The sequence below is a fragment of the Catharus ustulatus genome, chromosome 6, assembly GCF_009819885.2.
Source record: "Catharus ustulatus isolate bCatUst1 chromosome 6, bCatUst1.pri.v2, whole genome shotgun sequence".
NCBI lineage: Eukaryota > Metazoa > Chordata > Aves > Passeriformes > Turdidae > Catharus > Catharus ustulatus.
In genome coordinates, this window is record NC_046226.1 from 55,180,356 (window position 1) to 55,201,651 (window position 21,296).

General features: G+C 49.0%; 1 protein-coding gene and 1 long non-coding RNA gene across 3 annotated transcripts; one reads left to right on the top strand and one right to left on the bottom strand.

Moving 5' to 3' along the window:
* Positions 1-3,180: 3,180 nt before the first annotated feature.
* Positions 3,181-7,627, top strand: LOC116998116. 2 transcript variants are annotated; one of them, XR_004418312.2, is made up of 2 exons: positions 3,181-3,546; positions 4,164-7,627. It is a non-coding gene; the product is annotated as an uncharacterized LOC116998116 (long non-coding RNA). The 2 variants fall into 2 exon arrangements; XR_004418311.2 differs by having other exon boundaries at positions 4,167-7,627.
* On the bottom strand, positions 5,567-20,196 carry FADS2 (fatty acid desaturase 2). The gene is made up of 12 exons (XM_033063519.2): positions 19,727-20,196; positions 16,275-16,385; positions 15,092-15,289; positions 14,905-15,006; positions 14,284-14,409; positions 13,073-13,133; positions 12,668-12,744; positions 12,412-12,509; positions 11,791-11,887; positions 11,148-11,227; positions 9,997-10,122; positions 5,567-9,151 (listed from the first exon to the last, which is right to left on the bottom strand). Exons 1-12 carry the CDS (start codon positions 19,931-19,933, stop codon positions 9,100-9,102), a joined length of 1,335 nt encoding a protein of 444 aa, XP_032919410.1. The 5' UTR covers positions 19,934-20,196; the 3' UTR covers positions 5,567-9,099.
* Positions 20,197-21,296: the final 1,100 nt, after the last annotated feature.

Here is a 21,296-nt window from a genome sequence, read left to right on the forward strand (position 1 = left end):
AAATAAACCAGAGCTTGAGCAGAGTCTCTGGGTCCTCTGGTACCTCCTGCAATCTTCCTTGCACCTATTTGCTCCCACAAAGGGTCTTCCAGCCTGTCCTGGACCAAAATAAAGAGCTTCAAAGGGATGGGAGTCCAAAAATCTGTTTTTATAGATGTGTTTGGCTTGCTTGATTTTGTTTTCATCCCTGTTTCCCTTGAGTTTGGGAGAGAAAAGGGATATTTGGATATTTGGATGGTGCTGGAGGTTAGTGTTGTGCACAATTAGGTGCTTTTAAGCATTTGGATATTACTTTTTGAGAAACTGGGATTTAGACCAGAGATATCTGGTTGCTCCTGGCAGTTCCTTGTGTCTGCTGGCTGTGTCCTTTCCCTGCCTGTGGAATTACTCCAGGTTTGCTCAGGGCTGTAAATCAGGCTGTCTTTGCACAGCTGGTCAGGCTGTCCCCACACACCCACAAAGATGGGTAATTCCTGTTCCCAGGAACCAACAAATAAAAGGGAATTTTTAAAAAAAATTATTTTCTCCAGGTGCAATCACAGAAAAGAGAGAAGATAAACAGCTGGCCTCAGAAAAGTCAGGACTCCCCAAGCTTTCCCAGCCTTCCTGTAGGATCAAAGCAATGGGGATCCCTGCAGAACTGGGCCAGCCATGGGGAAATTCCAGTTGTTTTGGACATTCAGGGAGCGTGGCCCTGCCAGAAAAAAGTCAGATGTCCTGGCACAGCTCTCAGTGTGCACGTGGCACCCAGGGCTGGGGCTGGCCAGCTCTGCCAAGGCAGCCCGTTCCTAATAGGAGCAAATCCCTGTGGTGCCACCAGTGCTGGGAGCCAAGAGGGTGGGATTTGCTGTTTATCATGTCAATATTCCCATGTTTGTGCAAGGCTCACTGGGATGAACTGGAAGGTTGGCTTTAGCCAGGCTGAGAAGGCAGCTGGACTTTGTGCTGGTTTATATAATTTCCAGAGAATGTTTTGTCTCCTTTGGGAGTGGATTAGGAAGGAAAGGGAATGTAGAAAAAATGAGATCCAGCCTAATTGTGGGGCTGGATGTGAGGGGAAGAAGGTGAAAATGGCTTTGGAATGGCCTTAAGAGGAAAGAGGGTAGATTTGGATGTGATACTGGGAAGAAATCCTTCCCTGCAAGGGTGGGGAGGCCCTGGCACAGGTTACACAGAAAAGCTGTGGCTGCCCCTGGATCCCTGGAAGTGTCCAAGGCCAGGCTGGATTGGGCTTGGAGCAGCCTGGGATAGTGGAAGATGTCCTGGTTTGGAATGAGATAAGCTTTGAGATCCCTTTAAACCCAAACCTTTCTGGGAATCTGTGATAGATCTGAGCTGCCAGTGGTGTCCTGGCTCCAATGAAACAGCACTGGCTGGAATGATGGAGCAGAGGGACAGCAGGGAAAGTTTAGGAAGGGAAAGGCAGTCCTTAGCTTTTGTTTGGCTTAATCTTGAAATTATTCCCCTTGTAGGAGAAGACATCATCTGCACAGGAAAAGCTGAGTCATTGGTACAAATCTGGTTACTTATAAGTGACTCCAGTGATGGAAAAGCCATTTGTGCAGGAGTAGAAGTCCCAAAACAGCTCCCTATGGGACTGTGCTAGAGAGGGCAGCTAGGAGAAGGGAGCTGAAGGTGCAGGTGTTCCCCAGGAAGCTCTGCAGTGCTTTTGCAGTGCACTCAGTCCTGTGCTGCTCACAGAGATTCCAGGGATATCCCTGTGGGCACACAGAGCATCCTGAGCTTTTAACTGTGCTAATGCTTCCAGTGTCTGCTCCCTCTCTGGTTCTGGGGCTGCAGGCTTCCCTCTGGCAGATGTAGCCATGGAACTGGCTCAAGGGCAGCTCCCTGCCCTTAATTCCCCTGGCTCACTGAGCTAATTCTGCTCTCTTGATCACCTTAGAGTCAATTTAAGGTGCTTTATGCCAATGGACACTTAAGTGGGTCACAGCTCAGTGACACCTTTGCTCTTTCTGCATCAGCACTGAGCAGAGGTGACTTGTCTCTTGTCTTTGGTGACCTTCCCCTTTGTCAGGCCACCAGTGTCATCTGGCAAGGTCGGGAGGAAGGAGGGAAGCACCAATCCAGCTTTCCGTGGAACTGAGGGCAGTGATAAATCACGTCTCAGGAGAGCTGGAGTAGTGTCTGATGGTCCCACGAAGGGAAGTTTTGCAACCCCAAAATCTTGGCAGCTCTGGCAGACACTAGTCCTTAATAGGAGAGGGAAACTGGGTTCTAAATCTATTCATTTCACACTGGAATGATGTGTATGTGGAGGAGACCTCCTGGGCTGTGTTTGAGTAGTGCCTGAACCGACTGAGTTGGGAAAACCCAAAAAAAATTCTTCTCTTGTCAGCAGTTGGGCGTCGCTGCTTTCTCCTCACCCTGCTGGTTTGAAAAGCCTGGCTTTACACATTCAAAATACACAAATGACTTAAACCCTCTCTCTTACTGCACACGTGGGACTCATCCCTGTCCCAACACCACCACATCCAGGAGAGCTTCTCTGAAACCCTTCACTAAATATTTCAACAGAGACCTTAAAAACTGTTCCTCTCCATTTAGAGACATTGCAGAAAGGAAATTGCTTCTTAATCTCTGTCTTCTGCTTTGTCTTTGATTCATTTGTGCATCACAGGGCAGAGCAGGCTCAACATCTCTTTGCTTTTAATTCTTTATTTTATTTTATGCAGACAGAAACGTTCCCAGGAAATGCTTTGGGCTGGAAGGGATCTCTAAAGATCATCCAGCTCCTGACTTGCCCAGAAGCTCCTGCTGCTTCAAGCCCAGACATTCTGTTACTGAGGAGCTGTTGATTTTCTGCAGGGATGTGGAAGGAGTCATGGTGCTGGAATGCTGCAGGAACACTGTGGCTTCACCATTCCTTGCCCTCTAGTGCTGTTGGATTCCATTTCCCTCGCATAACTTCACCAAATCAGGTGTTCAGTTTTAGCGCTCTGTGAGCTCCAGCGTGATGGGGAGACAAGAATGAGCAAGGCATGGAATTGGTATTGGCAGCAGCACTTTGATTTCTGTTCACACTTTATTTCCCCCTCCCCAGGGTGATGGTGAGGCACAGGCTGTGCTGCTTTGCTCCATTTGGGGTTGTGAGCGTGGCCTAAAGGTTTGTGGACTTGCAAAGGGTGATAACTTCAACTCCGAATTATTTACCTAGAGATGCCTGACCAGGAACTGATTACAACGGAGAAACCAATAGCATCTTCAGCTCAGAACCCAAACTTCCAGATTTTATCAGGCATGTGAGCAATAAGGGAACAAAACACACAGAGAAAGTACAATATGGCTCCTCTATTTTATAAAAAAAAAATAACTGCTGCTTAAAGAAGGCCAGGCTAATTGAGGCCAATTAAATTAATCAGGCAAGTGAACCAGCCACACCCATTCCAAGGAGGATGGGTGCAATCACAGGCAATTAGTGTGATTAATCCTCTCATTGTCATCCCCACAGCCAGCACCTGGCCAAGAAGTTGGGGAGTTACCTAACTGTGCCCAGGAGGATGCTGCAGGCAAAGGTGGTGCTTCCAGGTGAGGATCCTTCTTCTTGGCCTTTTCTCACCCTTTTCTCAAACTTCTACTGAGCCTCCCTTGACCTGAGCTGCCTGGGCTTGGCCTTCAAACCTCAGGGGTTGGCAGAAGGTAGAAAAGCTCTGACACAGGATATTTTAGAGCAGATCATCATTCACCCCAGTGAAGCTTACATTTGTACCCTCCAGCCTCTGTGAGGGGTAGATAACACTTTATTTTCTATTATTATTTATTTATATAATTTATATTTATTATATTTTACATTCTGCTATGGAGAAATTATTCCTGGAATTCTGGATTGTTCCCTTTATACTCTTTACAACATGGTTTTCAAATGGATAAGAAGTGTGTGGCTGGAAATGTGAATGGAATATTCACATTACAGCAGCTCCAACAATGCCCTGTTCTGTAGAATGTCCAGGACAGAGGGATGGTCTAGGGAGTATTCAGTATGGAAGTATTTCTATGTGATATTTGAGGAATTTAGGCTAATTTTTCAATAAAATTTATATGATACCATGATATAACCCAGCACAAACACTGGGAAAAAATTGAGGGTTTTTCAGAGGTTGAGCTTGCTATTGTTGTTTGGTTTGGTTTATTGTTCGTTTTTTTAGCAGAGTTTAAAAACCTGTTGCAAGAAAGAAGCTCACGTTTGTGGCTACCCCATCCCTGGAACTGTTCAAGACCAGCTTGGAGGGGATAAAAACTACATCTGAACACCATGTGAAGCATTTCTCCCCATGCTGATGCCGCACACAAATTATTTTGTGAAGAAATTCCCTGAAGCCTCTAGAGCTGGGCTCTTGCAGAGTAAGTAAAACATTATTTTTTTAAAAAGCAGTATTGCTCGTGCATGAAGCTCTCGATTTGTAGCAGTTCATTTTTGTGTAAGAGCCCCCTGTGTTTGCATTGGGGGCACCTGTTTATTCTGGGATTAAATGAAAGCCCTAAAAACGGGGTCATTTTCTGCTTTGAGTTCTGTGACACCTCGTGGCACCTGCGGATGAGTTTGCCTATGGAGCAATTCCTGTGGACTTTGGCAAGCTCCAGTGTTGGTTTTAGGGGACAGATAAGGATAATCCAGACATCACTTGGTCTCCTGACCCTGCCTGTGAGTTTCCTCTGTCTGCCCCTCCACCTGATGGGACTGGTTTCAGTGGGTTTGGCAGAACCAGCTCTGTTAAACCCTCTGGGCTGACCTCGAGACAGTTTTGACCTAAAATCCACTGCTGGTGTCAACCCCAAACCCACCAAAGCATCGGATGGAGCTGTGGGTTGGAAAAGCTGCTGCAAGGTGCCTGTCACACCCCAGGAAGAGCCATGAAGGAGCACAAAATGGACTTCAACAAAATGGTAAAATCCTTCTATGGAGTTTTCACAACAATTTGGTTCTCAGCTGTCTCCTTAGACAGTCTGGAAGCTGACTGAGTGGCAATTTCTGACAGGGAGATCTCCTTTCCTTTGGTGTTTGTTCCCAGGATGAGGGGAAGCAGCAGCATTGATCCTGAGATTGTGAAGGCTAATAAAGAAATTCATCCGTGCTACTAAAGTCAATGGTATCAAAGTAATTCCACTCATTTCACCATGCAAAGTGGGAAAAGGACTTTTCACACTCACTGGCTAACAGCTCCTCCATAAAAAGTCCCAGGAACACCAGGGAAGCCACAATGAGCTACTCTGATCCCAGATCCTTTTTCAGTTTGCTTCCACAGTGTCCCTGGCTTGGGATCTGATTTTGAACTGCTAAAAAAACCAGTTACAAGACTAAATCCAAAATTGGAGCTTGAATGACCCTTTATGTCAAATCCTACCTTGGCTCTTTACAATTCTGAATCTGAACATGTTTTTGATCTCAGAGCAAAACTTGGATGGTGACATTCCCACCCTAGAAATGTCCTGACTTATTTAGTTGGCATTTCCCTGCCACCTCCTTGTGGGTTTGTATGGCAAAAGGCACTCCAAGAGGAACAAATTCCTGAGCACCAGTGACTCTGGAAAAAACCACATAAAGCATTTGTATGGTCAACAAATAGTTATGATTTTATTGAGTGGTAGAATACACAAGGAAAAAAAAGTTGTTCTTTTTGAGTTACTGGATTTTTTTTTTTTTTAAGAATTAAAAAAAGCAGGAGCTGTCCTATAAGGAATGTGGGTTGGCTATTTTAACATTGGAAATGTTAGGGCTTTGTTAGGAAGGCTTTCTTGGGAAAGCATCTACTAAGGAAAAGGATGTCTTTGCCCTAATGAAGACCTCAAATCCAGCCAGAGAGCTCAGCCCCTGCAGTAGGGAATGATGGTGCCTGGACACAGGTCCTGATGAGCCTCCCAAGCCCTATTTCAGTGAGCAGTTGGGATTTAGACTCCTCAAATCCATGCTTAGAGGGAAAACTCCAAGGAAAGTCCCCTAACTCCCACTGTGCCTGTCCCTGGGAACTGTGGGCAGTGAGTCCCTGCTCCCAGAGCTGTGGGAGGGGGGGCTCAGTGTGAGATCCAGCTCACTCTGAGGTGCCTGTGGATGTCACCAGCCCCTGCCACCCCCTCTGAGCCCCAGCTCTGCCCTGTCTTGCCCTGTGTCTCCAGCACAGCCCTCCAGGCAATTCCAGCCATGCTGGGAGATCATGGAACACCTGATTCCAAATTTCTCCTCCTTCACCTCTCAGTATTTTTTCTCCCCCTCTCATGCATCCCTCCCCAAGCCATGACCTTCCCAAGCTTCTCCCATCTCTCATTCTCCTCCTGAAGCACACCCAGAGGCTTTTCTTTGCTGCAGTTTGTGCTTTTCCTGGCATCCTCCATCATCCTGGTCCTCCAGCTCCTACTCCAGTCCCCCACAGTGAGTGGGGAGAACAAATCCAGTCCTTCCCTGGCTGTTGTTTGATTCTCTGCCCTGAAACCAGCTCTCCCCATTGCCATGTGGTGTAGCTGGGTTCAGTAAACCCTGGCAGGCTCCCAGCACCTCTTACTGGCTTTGGGGTTTTTTTCATGTTTGTGTCTCACTACAGTGCAAATGAATGACCTTTATCAAGGCAGAAAGTGGGGCAAGATTTCACCTCATTATTTTCAGAGAACCTCGCTAGTTAAGAGTCCTCAGAAAGCTGGGCAAAGCTCTGCTGAAAATTCTGCTTTTTCAGATTTTAACCTGCTCGTGTCTCACTCATTGCAGCTTGTTGGAGACAAAGCTCATGGGAAGTTTATATCCATCTACATTTCCAGTCTTACTGAAACCTCTGGAATATCTCCAGGTAAATGTAATTTTACTTGGAGAACAATGACAACAAAGCAGATTGATCCAGACTTCCAGGGCTCTTTGTCAGGGATCTCTTTGACCTGCTCCAGTTAAAGAGTGGAGAGCTTGTAAAATCCTGGAATGGTTGGGGTTGGAAGGGACAATAAAGATCATCCAATTCCACACTCCTGCCATGGACAGGGACACCTCTAGACCAGGTTGCTCCAAACCTCATCCAGTCTGGCCTGTAACACTTGCAGGGATGAGGTGTCAACAAGGAATCAAGGCAAGTAGAAAACAGCTCAAATTGCAAGATAGAAAGCTGAGATTTTTTTGGAAGCAGAGTAAAAAGCTATATGAGCCTTGCCTGAAAAAATAATAAGGTTTTTTTGGGGAAAAAAATGCCCATTTGCCTAAGAGCTGATCTTTCCCCAAGATCAACCCAAACAGTTTCCCAAGAAGAAAGGTGAGAAGAGAAGAAGGGGACAAGGCTAAGGAGAAAAACATTTGCTCTGGAAATAAGACCAAAAAATCCCAAGGGCTGTCAGAAGAATAAGCTGGATATTTAAAAGCTTGCAGTGCTGATGCCACTGTGCTCGTGTCATCCTTGCTGGAGCACAGTGAGGCACATTCAAGGAAATTAAGGCAGTCCTGGTGAGGTTAGCCAAATTCCAGGCTAGCTCCTTACTACCTGCCTGAGAAATCACAGCATCCAGAGGATGTTATTTATGTAGCTTTTCACCGTGAACATTCCTGGTGGCACTTGGGTGAGCAAGACCCCCAGAACAAGCCCTTTACAAACCAGAAGTGCTGCTTGCTGAAGTTGCAAGATGCTGAATTCCCCATCTGTAAGCAAAGATAAAATCTCATTCTCCAAAGAAGCTGGGGAGGGAATGCATTTATTTTTTCTTTGAATGCTGGCCGTGGTCCCAGAGTCGTTTCTGTTCATGATGAAGCACCTTTGCTGATTCAGTGGGATGCTGCTAGGATTCAGGGATTTGACAGAGAAGGTCCAGTTTCAGAGCTGAGGGAAGTAATGAGGCGTGCAAAGTAACCAGAGTCTCCCTCCTGGAGTTTCCAGGGAGCAGATGCTGGAGCTGGAGGCTGCTTTTGGAACCATGGCCCTTTGTCCTAAACCAAATATCTCTTCTGTTGTGTTGCAGCTGAACCTGACCCCCTGGGTTTATCTGGGGTCAGGTTACCTGTTCCAGAAGCACCTGGAAGCTGTTCAGCCATATCTCCCAATAAGCCAATAGTGAATTTTGGTAATTAGGTGCTGGGCAGAAAATTGAGTTTTACACAACTTGTAGGAGTCTCCAAAGGTCTCACATCAGCAGCACAGCCTGGGCAGGGCTGATTCCAGCTGGGATCGACTGTTTGACAGCTCCTTGTGCAGGGAGAACTCCTTTTCTCCTGTGATGGTTCCCAAGGGAAGGGTGAGCAGGGGCCTGGGGCAGGCAGGAGGAGGCTTGGTTCCTGCCAGGCATGTGCAGACAGGCAGAACTCTGGGTTTCTGCAGGGCAGGATGGTGAAAAGGCCATTTGTGGTTCCCCTGGAGCACCGAGGAGCAATTAGCACGTTTTGCTTGCATGATTGTTTTGGTCTTTTGTGCGATTTGCTGGCAATTCGCTGTGCCAGACCTGCTGCTCATTAGAGAGAAAACAAACCCTCTCCTAAAGGAGACATTTTGCTGTTTAAACCCAGAAATCTTCTAGAGCCCCCTGGGAAGAGAGGCTGATCCTAAAAGGCGGCTGTGTTAACCCTGCTGTGGTTTGGGGTTGGCAGGACCAGGGTCCCAGCTGGCACTGAAGGGATGCTCTGATTAGAGAAGGGGAGGAGGCAAAGGAGGGAGCTGGGAGCTGGACAGGGCTGGGAGCACATCCAGCAGCTGCCCATCCCCTGGGATGTGATTCCTCTTCCACACAAACATGGGAAAGAGGCATGAGCTGGCTGGGGTGTCCTTGGATCGCAAACACCTAAAAATCAGGGTTTGTGTGGTTTAGGCAGAATAATGAGAATGAATCTTGTGAAAAGAGGGTCAAGGTCAAATATTAATGCCCCTTTTTTTAAACATTCCTCAACATCCTCTCCCAACCTTCCCTTCCTTGCACTGCTGGCCTTGCTTTCCACCCTCTGGAGCACATTTTAAATCTGCCTGGATTAAACAGGTTGCCTGGGCCTGCACCAGAAGCAGCTGACAAGACAGGAAACTCCCCTCCAACCATGGATTTAGACAGATCTGAGAGTAAAACACACAAGTGTGATCCCCCCCCACACCCCCCCATCCCTCCCGGTCACTCACACCTCCCCAGAAAGATTCATGATCACTTATGGAGATAAGCATCCAGCCAGAGATCTCCAGATTTCTTTAGGGACCTGTGGGAAGAAAAGGAGAAGTTTGGGAATCTTGCTTCTGTCGTGTTTTTCCCTCAATGAGGCTGTTACCAACCACAGAATCACACTCACAGAGCCCACCCTCTGTCAGCTGAAGCCATTCCCCCTTGTCCTCTCACTCCAGATCTGTGTCCAAAGTCCCTTTCCATCTCTTTGGAGCTCTTTTAGGCACTGGAAGGGGCTGTAAGTTCTCCTGGGAGCCTCCAGCTTCGCTCTGCTGTGCCTGGGTGCTGCATGGCCCTGTCCTAACTGGATTTGAGCACAAGAGCAGGTTTGGAACCTGCTCTGCTGCCCATTGTGGCCACCCCACTTTAACCTGCAGGAGGTGCCTGGGCTGCAGAGCTTTCTCATGTTCCCTGCCATGAATTATTCCCCTCGGAGTAACTGAGACAGCAGCATTAACACCGAGGCTGCTGCCAAGGGCTGTTAGACTCGACTCCAGCTCTGCCTGTAGGGAATTGCCTGTTGCTGATGGCAGAGCTCTCAGGGGACACAGCAGGGGCTGAAACCTGACCTGTTTCCCTTTGATTCATCTCTCTTTGCAGCAGGAGATCCACTGGCAGCTCCCAACAGCAGGAGCCACCAGCTGTCAGAGCAGGGTGGTACAAAAATCACAAATCATTATTGGAAAAGCCCTCTGATATCAACCCCAGCACTGCTGAGCCACAGTGTCCCCAAATGCCACCATCAGGTTTGCACCCATCTAAAGGTCAAGTGTTTGGGACTTTGACAGCAGCAACACAAATTTCTGAAGGTTGTTGCTCTGTGCTAGAAGATCCCAGGTGTCCCTGGAAAAATGAGCTGCAGGTGGGATCAGGGGGCCTTACCCAACAATGTCTACGAATGCTTTCCCGAGAGGCTTCTCCTCATACTGGACTCCATACTTGGCACATAATGACTTCACCAGAGGCTTCACCTTCCAGAAGTTGTGCCGTGGCATTGTTGGAAACAGGCTGGAGAGGAGAGAGCGAAAACAAAGCTGAGAAAACTCTCGAGACAGGCGACAAGGCATGGGCATTAGGGTTTGCATCCTCAGGGGCTCATCCTTGGTGCCTCTTCCTCAAGCTGCACAAACAAAGGGAGGGAGGCACAGAGACACCCCTGCTTTACACTCCTCTGTCTCAAGGAGAGTGAAAATTGATTTTCCTGTCATGCCTCAAAGCAAAGCCCCGCTCAGGACACACTGAAAGCCAGGGACACAACTGCAATGAGAGGGCAGCAGAGTGAGGGAACAGCCTCAAGGATGGCCACCCATTCCTCTGGGAATAATTGTTTCTTGCTGAACTGAAATCCCAGTGACCTGCTTTTTCACTCCTGGGAGCAGGCAAAGAAGGATTCTGGGGGCACCTTTACCCTATGCTCTTCCATGGAGATTTCCTAAGCTAGCTCCCAAACCAGCCAGCTTCACCCTAAAAGCCATTTCTTCTACATTTGCTGTTGCCATTGGCAACAGACTGTCCATATGGCCCTGTTTTCCATATTTTTTCTGGAATCTGGTACCCAGCATCCTACACAGTCCCACACTCTATAAAACACTGGAATGCTTTAGGGGAGGGGAGTTTTCTGAGGTGGGTGCTTGGGATTTGAGCCCACAGCCTTCACAACTGGTGGATGCATAATGACGACTCCAAATTAAACCCCAACTTAAGGCTGTGAGGGTGGAAGCTTTGAAGCAAGAGAGGCAAATGTCATGGCTGTAAGAGAAGCAGACTATCATGGAATGGTTTGGGTGGGGAGAGATAAAGCTCATTCAGTTCCCGCCCCACCATGAACTGGGACATTTCCCACTAATGCAGATTGCTCCAAGCCCCATCCAGCCTGGGCTTGAGCACTTCCAGGGATGGGGCAGCCACAGCTTCCACACCTGTGTAGTCTGAGACTCTGTTTGCTTGGCATACAATCCTGCCCCACATCATAATTCCCTGCCCTGGGCTGTGCCAAGCTGGCAGTGCCCCTGTGATCCCGGCTCTGCACTCACTGGTGCTCGATCTGGAAGTTCAGGTGCCCGGTGAACCAGTCGTTGAAAAAGGACTGCTCAATGTTGCAGGTCGCTGCCATCTGCCAGGAGAGAGAAAGCTGTGAGGATTAGGGATGGCTCATCCCAAAGTCAGGGTGAAATTCCTCTTCCCTGAGCTCTGGGAGTGCAGCAAGGGGAGCTTTAATCCTCCCTCAGGGCCCCAGGTAATCAAACTCTCACTGGTGGTGAAGTGATGTAGCAGCCTGAGCCCAGATTCCTAAATCTCAGTCTCTCCCACTGGAGATCAGAGGGCTGACAGTAGTACCAAGGTGGAAAACAGCAGGAAAATGCATGGGCACAAAGCTTCCCCATCCCTGTGTAGTTATTGCCCAGTTTGCTTTGAGAGAATATTCTAAAAATATTTCTTAGGTATTCTTGCCACTGATAATCATAAAATTAGATATTTTTTCTTAAAATTCAACCAGATTTTTGATTGGGTTCCTCCCTCACACATTTTACTTGGATTTGCAGAGAGACAGAACTGCCAAAATATCAGTTCTAGAATAAAGAAGAGGAAAGGGAGCTCAATCAGTCATCTTCCAGAACAGAAGGATAAAGGTAAATTTGAGTAAATCTCATTTAGGGGTGAGTCAGGGGTGTTTACCTGGGAGCTAAGCCAGTCTCTGTGCTTCTCAGAATCGATTTCCATTGGAATGTGATTCATCTGGGTGACCCACACGAACCAGTGACTCTCCAGAAACCTGCAAAACCAGGAAAAATCATGACAATTTCTATCACACGTGGGGACATCAGGTAATTAGAGTGGAGTTTGCAGGGAGCAGCAGAGACTTGGATGGATGTTGACAAGGAATTGCCTGGAATCATCCTTATTCCAGGCTTGTTTTCTGCAAGAGCAGATGATCCAATTTTGCAATTTTGCTTTTTTTTTTTTTTTTCCTTGCACTTTAAGTTTCATCAAAAACTTTGGGAATAATGGGCTGATTGTGATAAGTTTTCCAGCTTGGCTTGGAGCATGCACAGAATTATGTCCACAGACAGCTGGGAAGAGGGTGGGATGAGGCACTCAGTGTGAGAACAGGGAATGAGGAAAGGGGAGAATCCTGGACCATCAATGGGCCAGGGGAAGATGCAGAAGAGTGCCAGGGGAGCTGGAACTCGGAGATGCTGACAAGGAAGTGAAGCAGTGGGACACAGCAGAGCTGAGGCCAGGCTCAAACAGCTCTGGAGGGATGGGAGAGCAGCAGGGATGCCCTTGATCCCCTACCTGACAAACGTGAGGAGACACAGGGAGCCCAGGACGCCGTAGAACGGGATGTAGGTGATGAAGTAGCGCAGGTAGTAGCTGATGGCCCAGGCCAGGTCCTGGGGGGACAGAGAAAACACCAGGCATCCCTTTGCCCATCCTGTGTCCTTGCTGGTGATGTTGGGAACACTGGGTGATTCCTGCCTGCCCCCTGGCCTCCCTCTCTGCTCCAGTTTCCAGCTGGACCCCGCAAGGATGGAGGGAATGTTTCACTCACCGCCCAGAACCTGCGCCTGATCATGGTCGAGATGATTTGGATTTGGAAATACACAGGGATGAGCAGAGGCGGGAAGACTGCAAGGCAAAGGGAAATGGTTTGGCCATCAGAGGGGTGGGAAGGTGTGTGACATGAGGGACTGCTTCCATGGAGCTGGGAATGTGCAGTTTTTCCATGGAGCCTCTCACATGGAGGTTATTCCCAGCCTCAGCTGTTTTACATTCCCTTGCTCTACAGGGCAATGTTCCAGGTGTTTGGATATCCCTGAGCTGATTTTGGGACTGCACAGGGTCCTGAGGAAGGGTGGGATGAGCTGGGATTTGAGGAGTTGCTCTGGTCACACAGTGAGGGTTGGAAAGGACAAGTGGCATTCCAGCAAAAAGGAAGAGGAGGGTGGATACTCACTGAGGAAGAAGTACTCGTGCTGGTGGTTGTAAGGCAGGTACTTCAGCTTCTTCTTGCCGTACTGCAGGACACAAAGAGACAGCTCAGCCTGGGATTGGGACACTCCCAGGTAAAAGCAGATTCTCTGCAATAATTCGTAATTTATTGACCAGGGAGTTTTGATTCAATCCCCACCAGTGGGTAAGAAGAGATTTGGTGTGATTAAATGTCCTAACTTTGTCATTGTGTCAATTTTTAAAGATCATTTCTATTTTCTTGATGGAATCTTGATGCACTTCACTCTGCCATCCCTGTATCTATGAGAAGAGCTGCCAGCACTCCCACCTTTACTAGTATGAATGTGATAGGCATAAAGTCTGGTTTTTTGGAAAGGAAGGCTTGTAACACCAATTAATCAGGCACAATATTCCCTCTGGGCTGAGCTCTGCAAGGCTGTGTGCTTGGCATCATTTGGAAAAGGATTTTATACCAATGTGAGAATATTTGGATAGACTGATTCTGGCCTAATATCAGATATCTTGAGGCAGAAATCCAGTTTTCCTTGTCATCACAAATGGTCTGCTTTCTCAATAATATGAAATCTGGCTGAGAAACCATTTTTAATGTTGTATTTCCCTGTGCTGTCTTTGCTGCTTGTCCATTTTCTTGGGGTTTTGTTTATAGAAATCCTTGTTCCATTGTGAAGAACACCACGATTTAAGTGCTTTGGATAGGTTTTTATAAGCAGGCAGTAAATGCTTTGGCTCTGGAGGACTGAAGTTAAAATCACTTGATGAGGGAAGATATTTGCTATGGAAATGGAAGGTCAGTTTCTAAATGCTCTTGCTGGAATAATGACGAACACTGTACTTCCCCCTCACAATGGTACTTCAAGCCAGCAGGATGAAGTGGCCTTTTGTGGCTTTTTGCTTTTTTTTCCAATCTCATCCGCATTATTTTTCCCGACTTAACCCAGGACACTTTCTCCTGTGGTCAGCACAGGAAATGGATTGGGAATTAGTAGTCAATGCTGCTCCTCAGCCCAAGGGTTGGCTCCAAACTCCTGTCAGACAGACGAAATCCCTGGATTAAGCATTTCCTTTCCAGCATTCCTGGAAGTCCTGCCTGTGTAAGTCATGTCTAACAATGGGAGCCAACTCCTGGATTTGTGCAACCACTCTCCCAGGCCCTCTCAGACAGTAGTTTTCCATGTTTCCCCCATTTTTCCTTACCTCAACGGGCTGTGTGTCTCCCAGGACAAAAATGTGCAGCATGTTCACATCTGGGTCCTTCTTGAAGATGTTGGGCTTGGCGTGGTGCTGGAAGTGGCGGTGGTTCCACCAGTTTGCAGAGGCACCCTGGGCAAGGAGATCAAGGAGTTTTCATCCACAGAGAGCTGCTCCCAAGGTGGGATTACCCCATCATTTATAGGAACTAAAGGAACAAAGGTTCCTTTCGGCCCAGATCGTGGCCAAAGTGGGATTTGGTTTGGAAAGAGCAGCAAGCAGGGAGTGGTGGAGTTGTTGGTTGCTATGAGACTGCTGCTCCCAGAGGGATCCCGAAGGATCATCCGTGTTGAAAGAACACAGAATAAATACACTCTGAGTGAGTTACAGGTCACTGTGCCTTCCCAGAAAATCCTGAGATGGTTTGGGTTGGAGGGGACTTTAAAGCTCCTCCAACCTCCTGCTATGGGCAGGGACACCTTCCACTAGCCCAGGCTGCTCCATGGGCAGTGGTCACCAACTTTTTTGTGCCTCTGCTCACTCTGGGAAGGTTGAGAGCCTCCCTTTCCTACTTTGCCACAGCCAAAGTGATGCATTCCCAGAAATCCCTGGCTCCATAATTCTTACCTTCAGATGTCCAATGACAAACTTGTGGACGATGTGGTTCCAGGAAGACTTCTTGAAGACAGAGAGGTGTCCAAAATCATGTTGCAGCCACCCTGCCTGGGCCTGGGATGAGGGAAAATCAAATAGTTAGGAAGCCATTGGGAATCAGAGCTAAGCAGGGATGGGGTGTGAGGAAGATCTCTGTCACCTGGGAAGTTGTAAGGATGCAGGCAAGGATGAGGGTTGCAATCCAGCCAGTCCCGAAGTAGGAAACCATGAGCCAAGCCAAGACTTCCATGGCAATGATGTGGCCCAGGTAAAGGGAGAAGAACAAGGGGCTGGCTCGGAACAGGTTCATGTCCTCCGCTGTCTTCCGCAGGGTCCGGAAATCCTCCACCAGCTGGGACTGCAACAGGACAGGCAAGAGCAGGGTGAGGCTTGGAAGTGAGCCTGACTGAGTTGTGGGATGGATGGAGGAAGGATGAGCTCCATGCTAAGGACCCTGGCTCCATATTCCAGCTTTTTGCCCTGTACTCCCATGAATAAACATCCTGGCCGGTCTGAGCCCACATCCTGACCTTTTGGACCTGGAGCCAGGAGAGTAATCCAAGCTCTGTTGAGTGTCACATCACCTGATGGCTCTTGTCTGAATGAGCTTCCTAAGCACTAAGGAGAGGCTGGAGCAAGAGGGAATTCAGTGCTATTGTGCCTAATTCCAGAGCTCTGACAATGTTGCCCATCATCCATTCAATCCATGGGCCAGCTCCTGTGCAGCCATCCATGAGGAGCATCCCTGGGTCACTGGGGGCCAGCGTTGTCCCCTCCATTGTGAGTGACTCAGATCTATCACAATCATGGCCAGCCACAAACAACAGGGCAGGATTGAGTTTCCTGGCCAGAGCCAGTTGTGCCACGCTCTGGGCCTGAATAATGGATGAGCAGGGATACAGAGCTGTCCTGAGGATGGGCAGTGGCTGCTGCTCCTTAGTGAGGCCACCAAGATGAGACATCTCATTTGGGGACTTGTGTTCTGGTGCTTGGTCACCAGCAAAGGAGCAGCAGAAGGGACCACAGTCACCAGAGGCTGGTGCACATTTCCCATTCCACATGTCTCTGTTCCCATTTCCCTTCAGGATGGGCTCAGTCCAGCCTAGGTGCCTGGAATGGGCCGACGGAAATGGGCTGTTGGTGGCTCTGTGGGAAAGAAAAGGTTTGTACAGCCAAACGTGTCACTTCCTTTCCACACATTTGAATCCATGACAGGATGCAAATAGGGCTACATGGAGATGTTCAGTCACTGAGAACTTCTCTCCCTCTCTGGAGAGCATCCCAAGAGGGAGAAAATGGTGGGAATAGCCACCCTAAACCCCAGCTGAGGAATAAATACTCACATTTTTGTCTCGGTCCTGGCTGGGCTCCCCTGGAGCGAGTTCTCCAATAAGCAGCGGCTTGAGAAACTTCTGCACCAAGGTGGGATTGATATGGAAGGCCTGGAATGCATCCTGGAGTGGAAACAGGAGGAACTGTGTAAGATCCAGGAGTAAGATGCACCTCCTATTCACTGTGTCATTCCCACCCACCTCCAGCAGTTGTGGAGCCTGTGGAAGAGGGGGGCCAGGTGACCTCCAGCTCTGTGATCACTTTTTGGGACATTAATTCCACTAAATCTTGATGAATTTGCTGTCCTGAGACCTGGGATGGCATCCAGCCATATGGTGAAAGGCACCTCATGAAATTCTTTCTAAGCAACTAAACACTTAAATCCTGTTAATTGCCTTAGAAGGTAGGCAGAGGGGAATTTGTGCAAATCCCTCATAGGATATAAATACCCTTGGAAAGTCTGCTCCTCGAGGCAAGTCAAGAGAGGGGGTGACTGTGGTGACTGAAGCTGGATGTGACTGCAAACACAAAAAATGTTCCTGGGTGTTTTGGCCAGGCCTGGAGATCCCAGCAGTAGAACAGCTGTGGTGACTTTTCAGAGGAATAATGCTTTGTCTGTGATCCCAGCATTCATGGGTTTATCTGGCTCTTCTTTTTCTCTATTCCTTCCCCTTTCCACATATTTCTGTCTACCTGTATCCCACAGGTGCCTGATGCTCGTAGTGAGATCTTGGCCAGATCCTTTCACATGGCACAGCTGGAATTTTAACCCCAAGCACAGCTGCAGGGACAGAAGGCTGACCCAGATCAGAAACCCTCACTCTGCCCTTGCCCTTTCCTCACTGCACAGAAATGGAGTCAGCTCTTGGAATTCACCTGGGAGAACAGGAAAGATTGGTTCCATGAAGTGCTAAGAGAGTAGGGGGAAAAAAAATCATTAAAAACAAGAGTCAGGAGAACCATGCTCCACCTTTGTCCCATTGCCTAACAATTGTAGGGACCAGCTAATATCTCCCTCCTGGCTCTAAAGAGAAAGAGCAGACTGGAAAGTGCTCCCTGTGTCCAGCTGACCCTTCTGGGAGCTGCCCTCCATCAAAAGTCTGGAGTTCAAAAATGCCAGGCAGTGACCTCAGGCCCAAAGTCCACCAAAATCAATAGAGACTTGGACTCAGAAATGTGTCACTGAAATGTTGACTCTGGTTCCTTGCTCTCCTCCCTGGAACAATTTGCAGATGTGAAAGAGGAAGGAAAAGCAAAATGAGGGGGCAAGCTGATTGTGCCTAGTGCAAGGCTCTGCAGTTTTGGGGGGGAAAAAAAGGAAGGGTGGGAAGAAAGGGAAAGACAGAAAGGGTGGTACATATGAAGCATGTTGATTCCATATTATTTTAACTGCTGGGAATAAAAAAGTCTTTGGAGGTCTGACTGAGTGCTCACTGCCTGGAGATCCCGCAAATGATGGAAGGATTGGATTTTTGTTATGTATAACTCATGAAGCTTCTGTACTAATTGGTCTTAAATATAAGATAGCACCTGAATTTTGGAGTTGTTCTCAGTTCTGTACTGCAGGAGATAAAAAGCTTAAGGGAAAAGATAATCCCTGGGAAATGCTGTGTGATATTGGCACTTGACCTCCCAACTTCGTGATCTACTGACCAAATAAGCCGAAGTGTTTTATGGGATGTGGGAATTATTCCAGCTGCTTTTGGTGAGAAAAAAAAGCTCTGTATAATTGAGATGTGAGCTGTACTTGAGCAGTGGGAGTGCTTAGAGCAGTCAGCTCAAGGATTTTCTTTTACATCCCTCAACAGCTCTGGGACAGAGACACTGCAAAGTGTCCCTGCCTTTGTGCTCTGTGCAGGAGGTGACACCAGAGCAGGTTGGCCCAGACTCGGGTGTTGTGTTTGAAAAAATCAGAGGCCCATGGAATGGTTTGGGTTGGAAGGGACTTAAAAAATCATCTCATTCCACTGCCTTGCTATGGGCAAGGACACCTTCCACAGACCAGGTTACTCCAAACCCCATCCAGCCTGACCCTGGACACTTCCAGGGATGGGGCAGCCACAGCTTCTCTGGGCAACCTGTGCCAGGGCCTCACCACCCTCACAGGGAAGAATTTCCTCCTAAAATGCAATCCACACCCAACAGGGTCAAGGCTAAGCCTTTCTCCCCCGGAATGAGAGGGTTTTCTGGCTGTAAGTGGTTGTTCACCACAGGGGAGCTGCAGAACTGATGCCAGTCCTGGTTTAGTGCTCAGAGCAGTGATTTAACAATTCCAGAGCATTTTTAAGGCCGTGCCTTCATGGAGTGTGGGGAGGTGGGAGGAGAACCAGCAATCCTGGAATCACCAACCAAGTGTTTCAGTCTCCCTTTCAAGGATTCCAGACAACTGCAGTAGCAGATGCTTTTTGGTTGCTAATGGAGATGCTGGAGTTAAATTCTTGGGGATGGGAGTCAAACTGCTCCTGTGTTTAAGCAGCTGAAAGCAAAGCAGGCCCACCTTTTTGAGGGAGAATGCTGTTCATTCAGGGGATTTACTGAAAAGGGAAAGAAGGGCCAAAATGCAGCTCAGTGCTTCAAGGAAAAAAATGGAAAATAACCACAGGACACCGGGAAGTGGGGCTGATGGAAAGGGAAGGTTCTGCCAAATAATTTTGTCACACATGGAGCCTCCTCCTTGCTAAGGTGTCAGGAGCCGTGGGAGACCAGCAGTTCCTGCTCCTGCTTGGTTTCTTGGTTTGGGATTTCATTAACACGCCCTGAAGGGAGAACATGCTCTCTGGATGCACTTCTGAGGAAGGCGGTTTTGCGGGGAACTCCAGACAACAAACAATTTATTTCGAATTTGTTCCTGTTTCAGGGTTGGGGGTTTTTCCTGTTGTTGTTTGGTTTCTTATCTTTTACGGTGCTGAAACCTGAGAGGTGGCTGAACCCAGCGAAGGAGCAGCAGCAAATGGTTTGCTGCTTTTTTTTTTTTTTTTTCTCTGTAGCAACCTGTAACCAAATTCTCCAGAGAATTTTCTCCTGGAGGGGAAAAAAAAAAAAAAGCTAAAAAGCTCCTTGTTTTAAAGCCTCCTCACAGAAGCAACTTTGAGATACAACCTGGCCTCTGTTTAACCCTCCCTGTGCCTGGCTGCGTGACTCTGCATGTCACCGGCTCCACGCTGGAAAAGGGAAGATTTGGGACACTTCGGCTCCCGAATTCAGGGCTCGAGGCACGGCACAAGCAGGAGACAAAGGCAAACCAGCAGGATTTAAGCCGAGCAATCCCTACCAACCCATCTTCCAGACACCACAGCTCCCGGGGGGGGAAAACCTGCATCCGCTTGGGCAGCCAAGGGGCAGAGCCGGGTGTCCAGCAGCGCTGGGGAGATGGGGACAGGGGACAGCCGGCTCCCTGCAGGGAGGGAAGGAGCTGTCAGAGGATGCTGCCGGAGCCGGGAGAGCCGCGGGGGTCGGTCCTTACCGTGGCATCCTCGCCGGCGCAGTGGCTGATGACCCGCTGGCCCCCCGGGTGCCTGCTGGCCCACTTGGTGACATTGTAAACCTTGCGCTCTATCACCAGCCACTTGTCCGTCCGCAGGTTGTGCTTCTGGATCTCCTCCCAGGTGTAGAAGCGGATCTGCGCCGCCGGCTCCCCCGAATCCCCCCCTTGCTCACCCCCTTTCCCCATGGGGCCACTCGGTTTCCTTTGTCTTCTCGGCCGGAGGGGGAGAGGAGGGGGGAAATGCTGTGCCTGCCCTTCTCGGGGAAGAGCTCTCCTGGCGGGATTGAACTCAGCTGATCCCCTGCTCCCTCCCTTCGCCTGCGCTCATGTCCTCCCTTCTCTTTGTTTCTGCCTGCTCTCGCCTGCTCGGAAGTGCCCCCTAGGCTGGCTGTCCCCGCACTGATGCACTTTATCCTCGCACATAGCCCAGTGCTCCGAGGGAAGCTCGGCCCCTTCCACCCACAGCCCCCCTCTCGGGCATCCCCCGCGGGCATTCTCCTCCCTCCCACCCCTCCCTCTCCCAGGACCATCCTTTCTGCCAGGCATCCTCCTCCCTCCCGCCCCCCGAACTCGGCATCCTCCTCCCCGCGGGCATCCCCCCCATTGCCCGCCATCCCGCCCCCTTTGCCCGGCCTGCCCGGGGCTCTCCCGCCGGGATCAGCCGAGCTCCAGCGCCAATCCCGGCTGTCCCGCCGCCCTCCCGCTCCCGCCCATTGGCCCGTCCCGATCTTTCGAAGCGGGACCGCCGGGGGACGGAGCCCCTCGCCTCCTCCTCCTCCTCCCGCTCCGAGCTTCGTGTCCTCCACATTTTTTGGCTCCCCCGCCTTTTTTTTTTTTTTTTTTTTTCCGCGTTATTTTTCTTCCCCCCCCTCCTTATTTTCCCTGTTTTCTTTCTTCTTTTTTTTTTTCTTCATTTCCTTTCCGCCTTCCTCTCTTTTCTCTCCCTCCCCACCTTTCCCACTTTCCGTCCTTTCCCTTTTTTTTCTCCCTTTACCCCCCTTTTCCTCCTTCTCCTCTTTCCCACTTTTCCTCTTTTTCTGACTTTTCCTCTTTTCCCCCTTTCCTCTTTTTCCTCCTTTCCTCGTTTCCCCTTCTTCCCTCTTTCGCCCTTTTCTTATCTCCTTCCTCTTTTCTTCCCCCTTCCCACTTTTTCCTCCCTACTCCTCTTCCCTTCTTCTCCCCTTCCTGCCTTTTCCCCTTTCACTCCTTTCCCTTCTTTTTTCCCGTCACCCCTGCTCCTGCTTCCCCTCTTTCCACCCCCTTCTCCTCCCTCCCCTCTCCTTTTACTCTTTCTTACCATTTCTACTATTTTTTAAAACTTTTTTACTATTTTTACGTTCTTATCTTTTTTTTTTCTTTCCCCCCTCTTATTCATACCTTTTTCTGCTTTTCTTTCCTTTTCCTGCCTTTTTTCCTCCCAGACTTCTCACCCCACTCCTCACTGCTGAGCCCAGAAAGGAGCTGTTGCTGCTCTGCCCGAAATCTGCATTGTTTTGCCCTCTCTATTTTTGCCAGGCTGCACTGGTGGCTGCCAACCTTCCCATCTTTC

Bases quoted from the DNA above. Each gene is read 5' to 3' on its own strand.
- FADS2 (XM_033063519.2), bottom strand. From the start codon at position 19,933: ATGGGGAAAGGGGGTGAGCAAGGGGGGGATTCGGGGGAGCCGGCGGCG. The intron at 16,386-19,726 runs GTAAGGACCGAC...TTTCCACTCCAG, and splicing joins GCGCCGGCGAGGATGCCACG to GATGCATTCCAGGCCTTCCA. The intron at 12,745-13,072 runs GTGAGTATCCAC...TTTGCCTTGCAG, and splicing joins GCACGAGTACTTCTTCCTCA to TCTTCCCGCCTCTGCTCATC.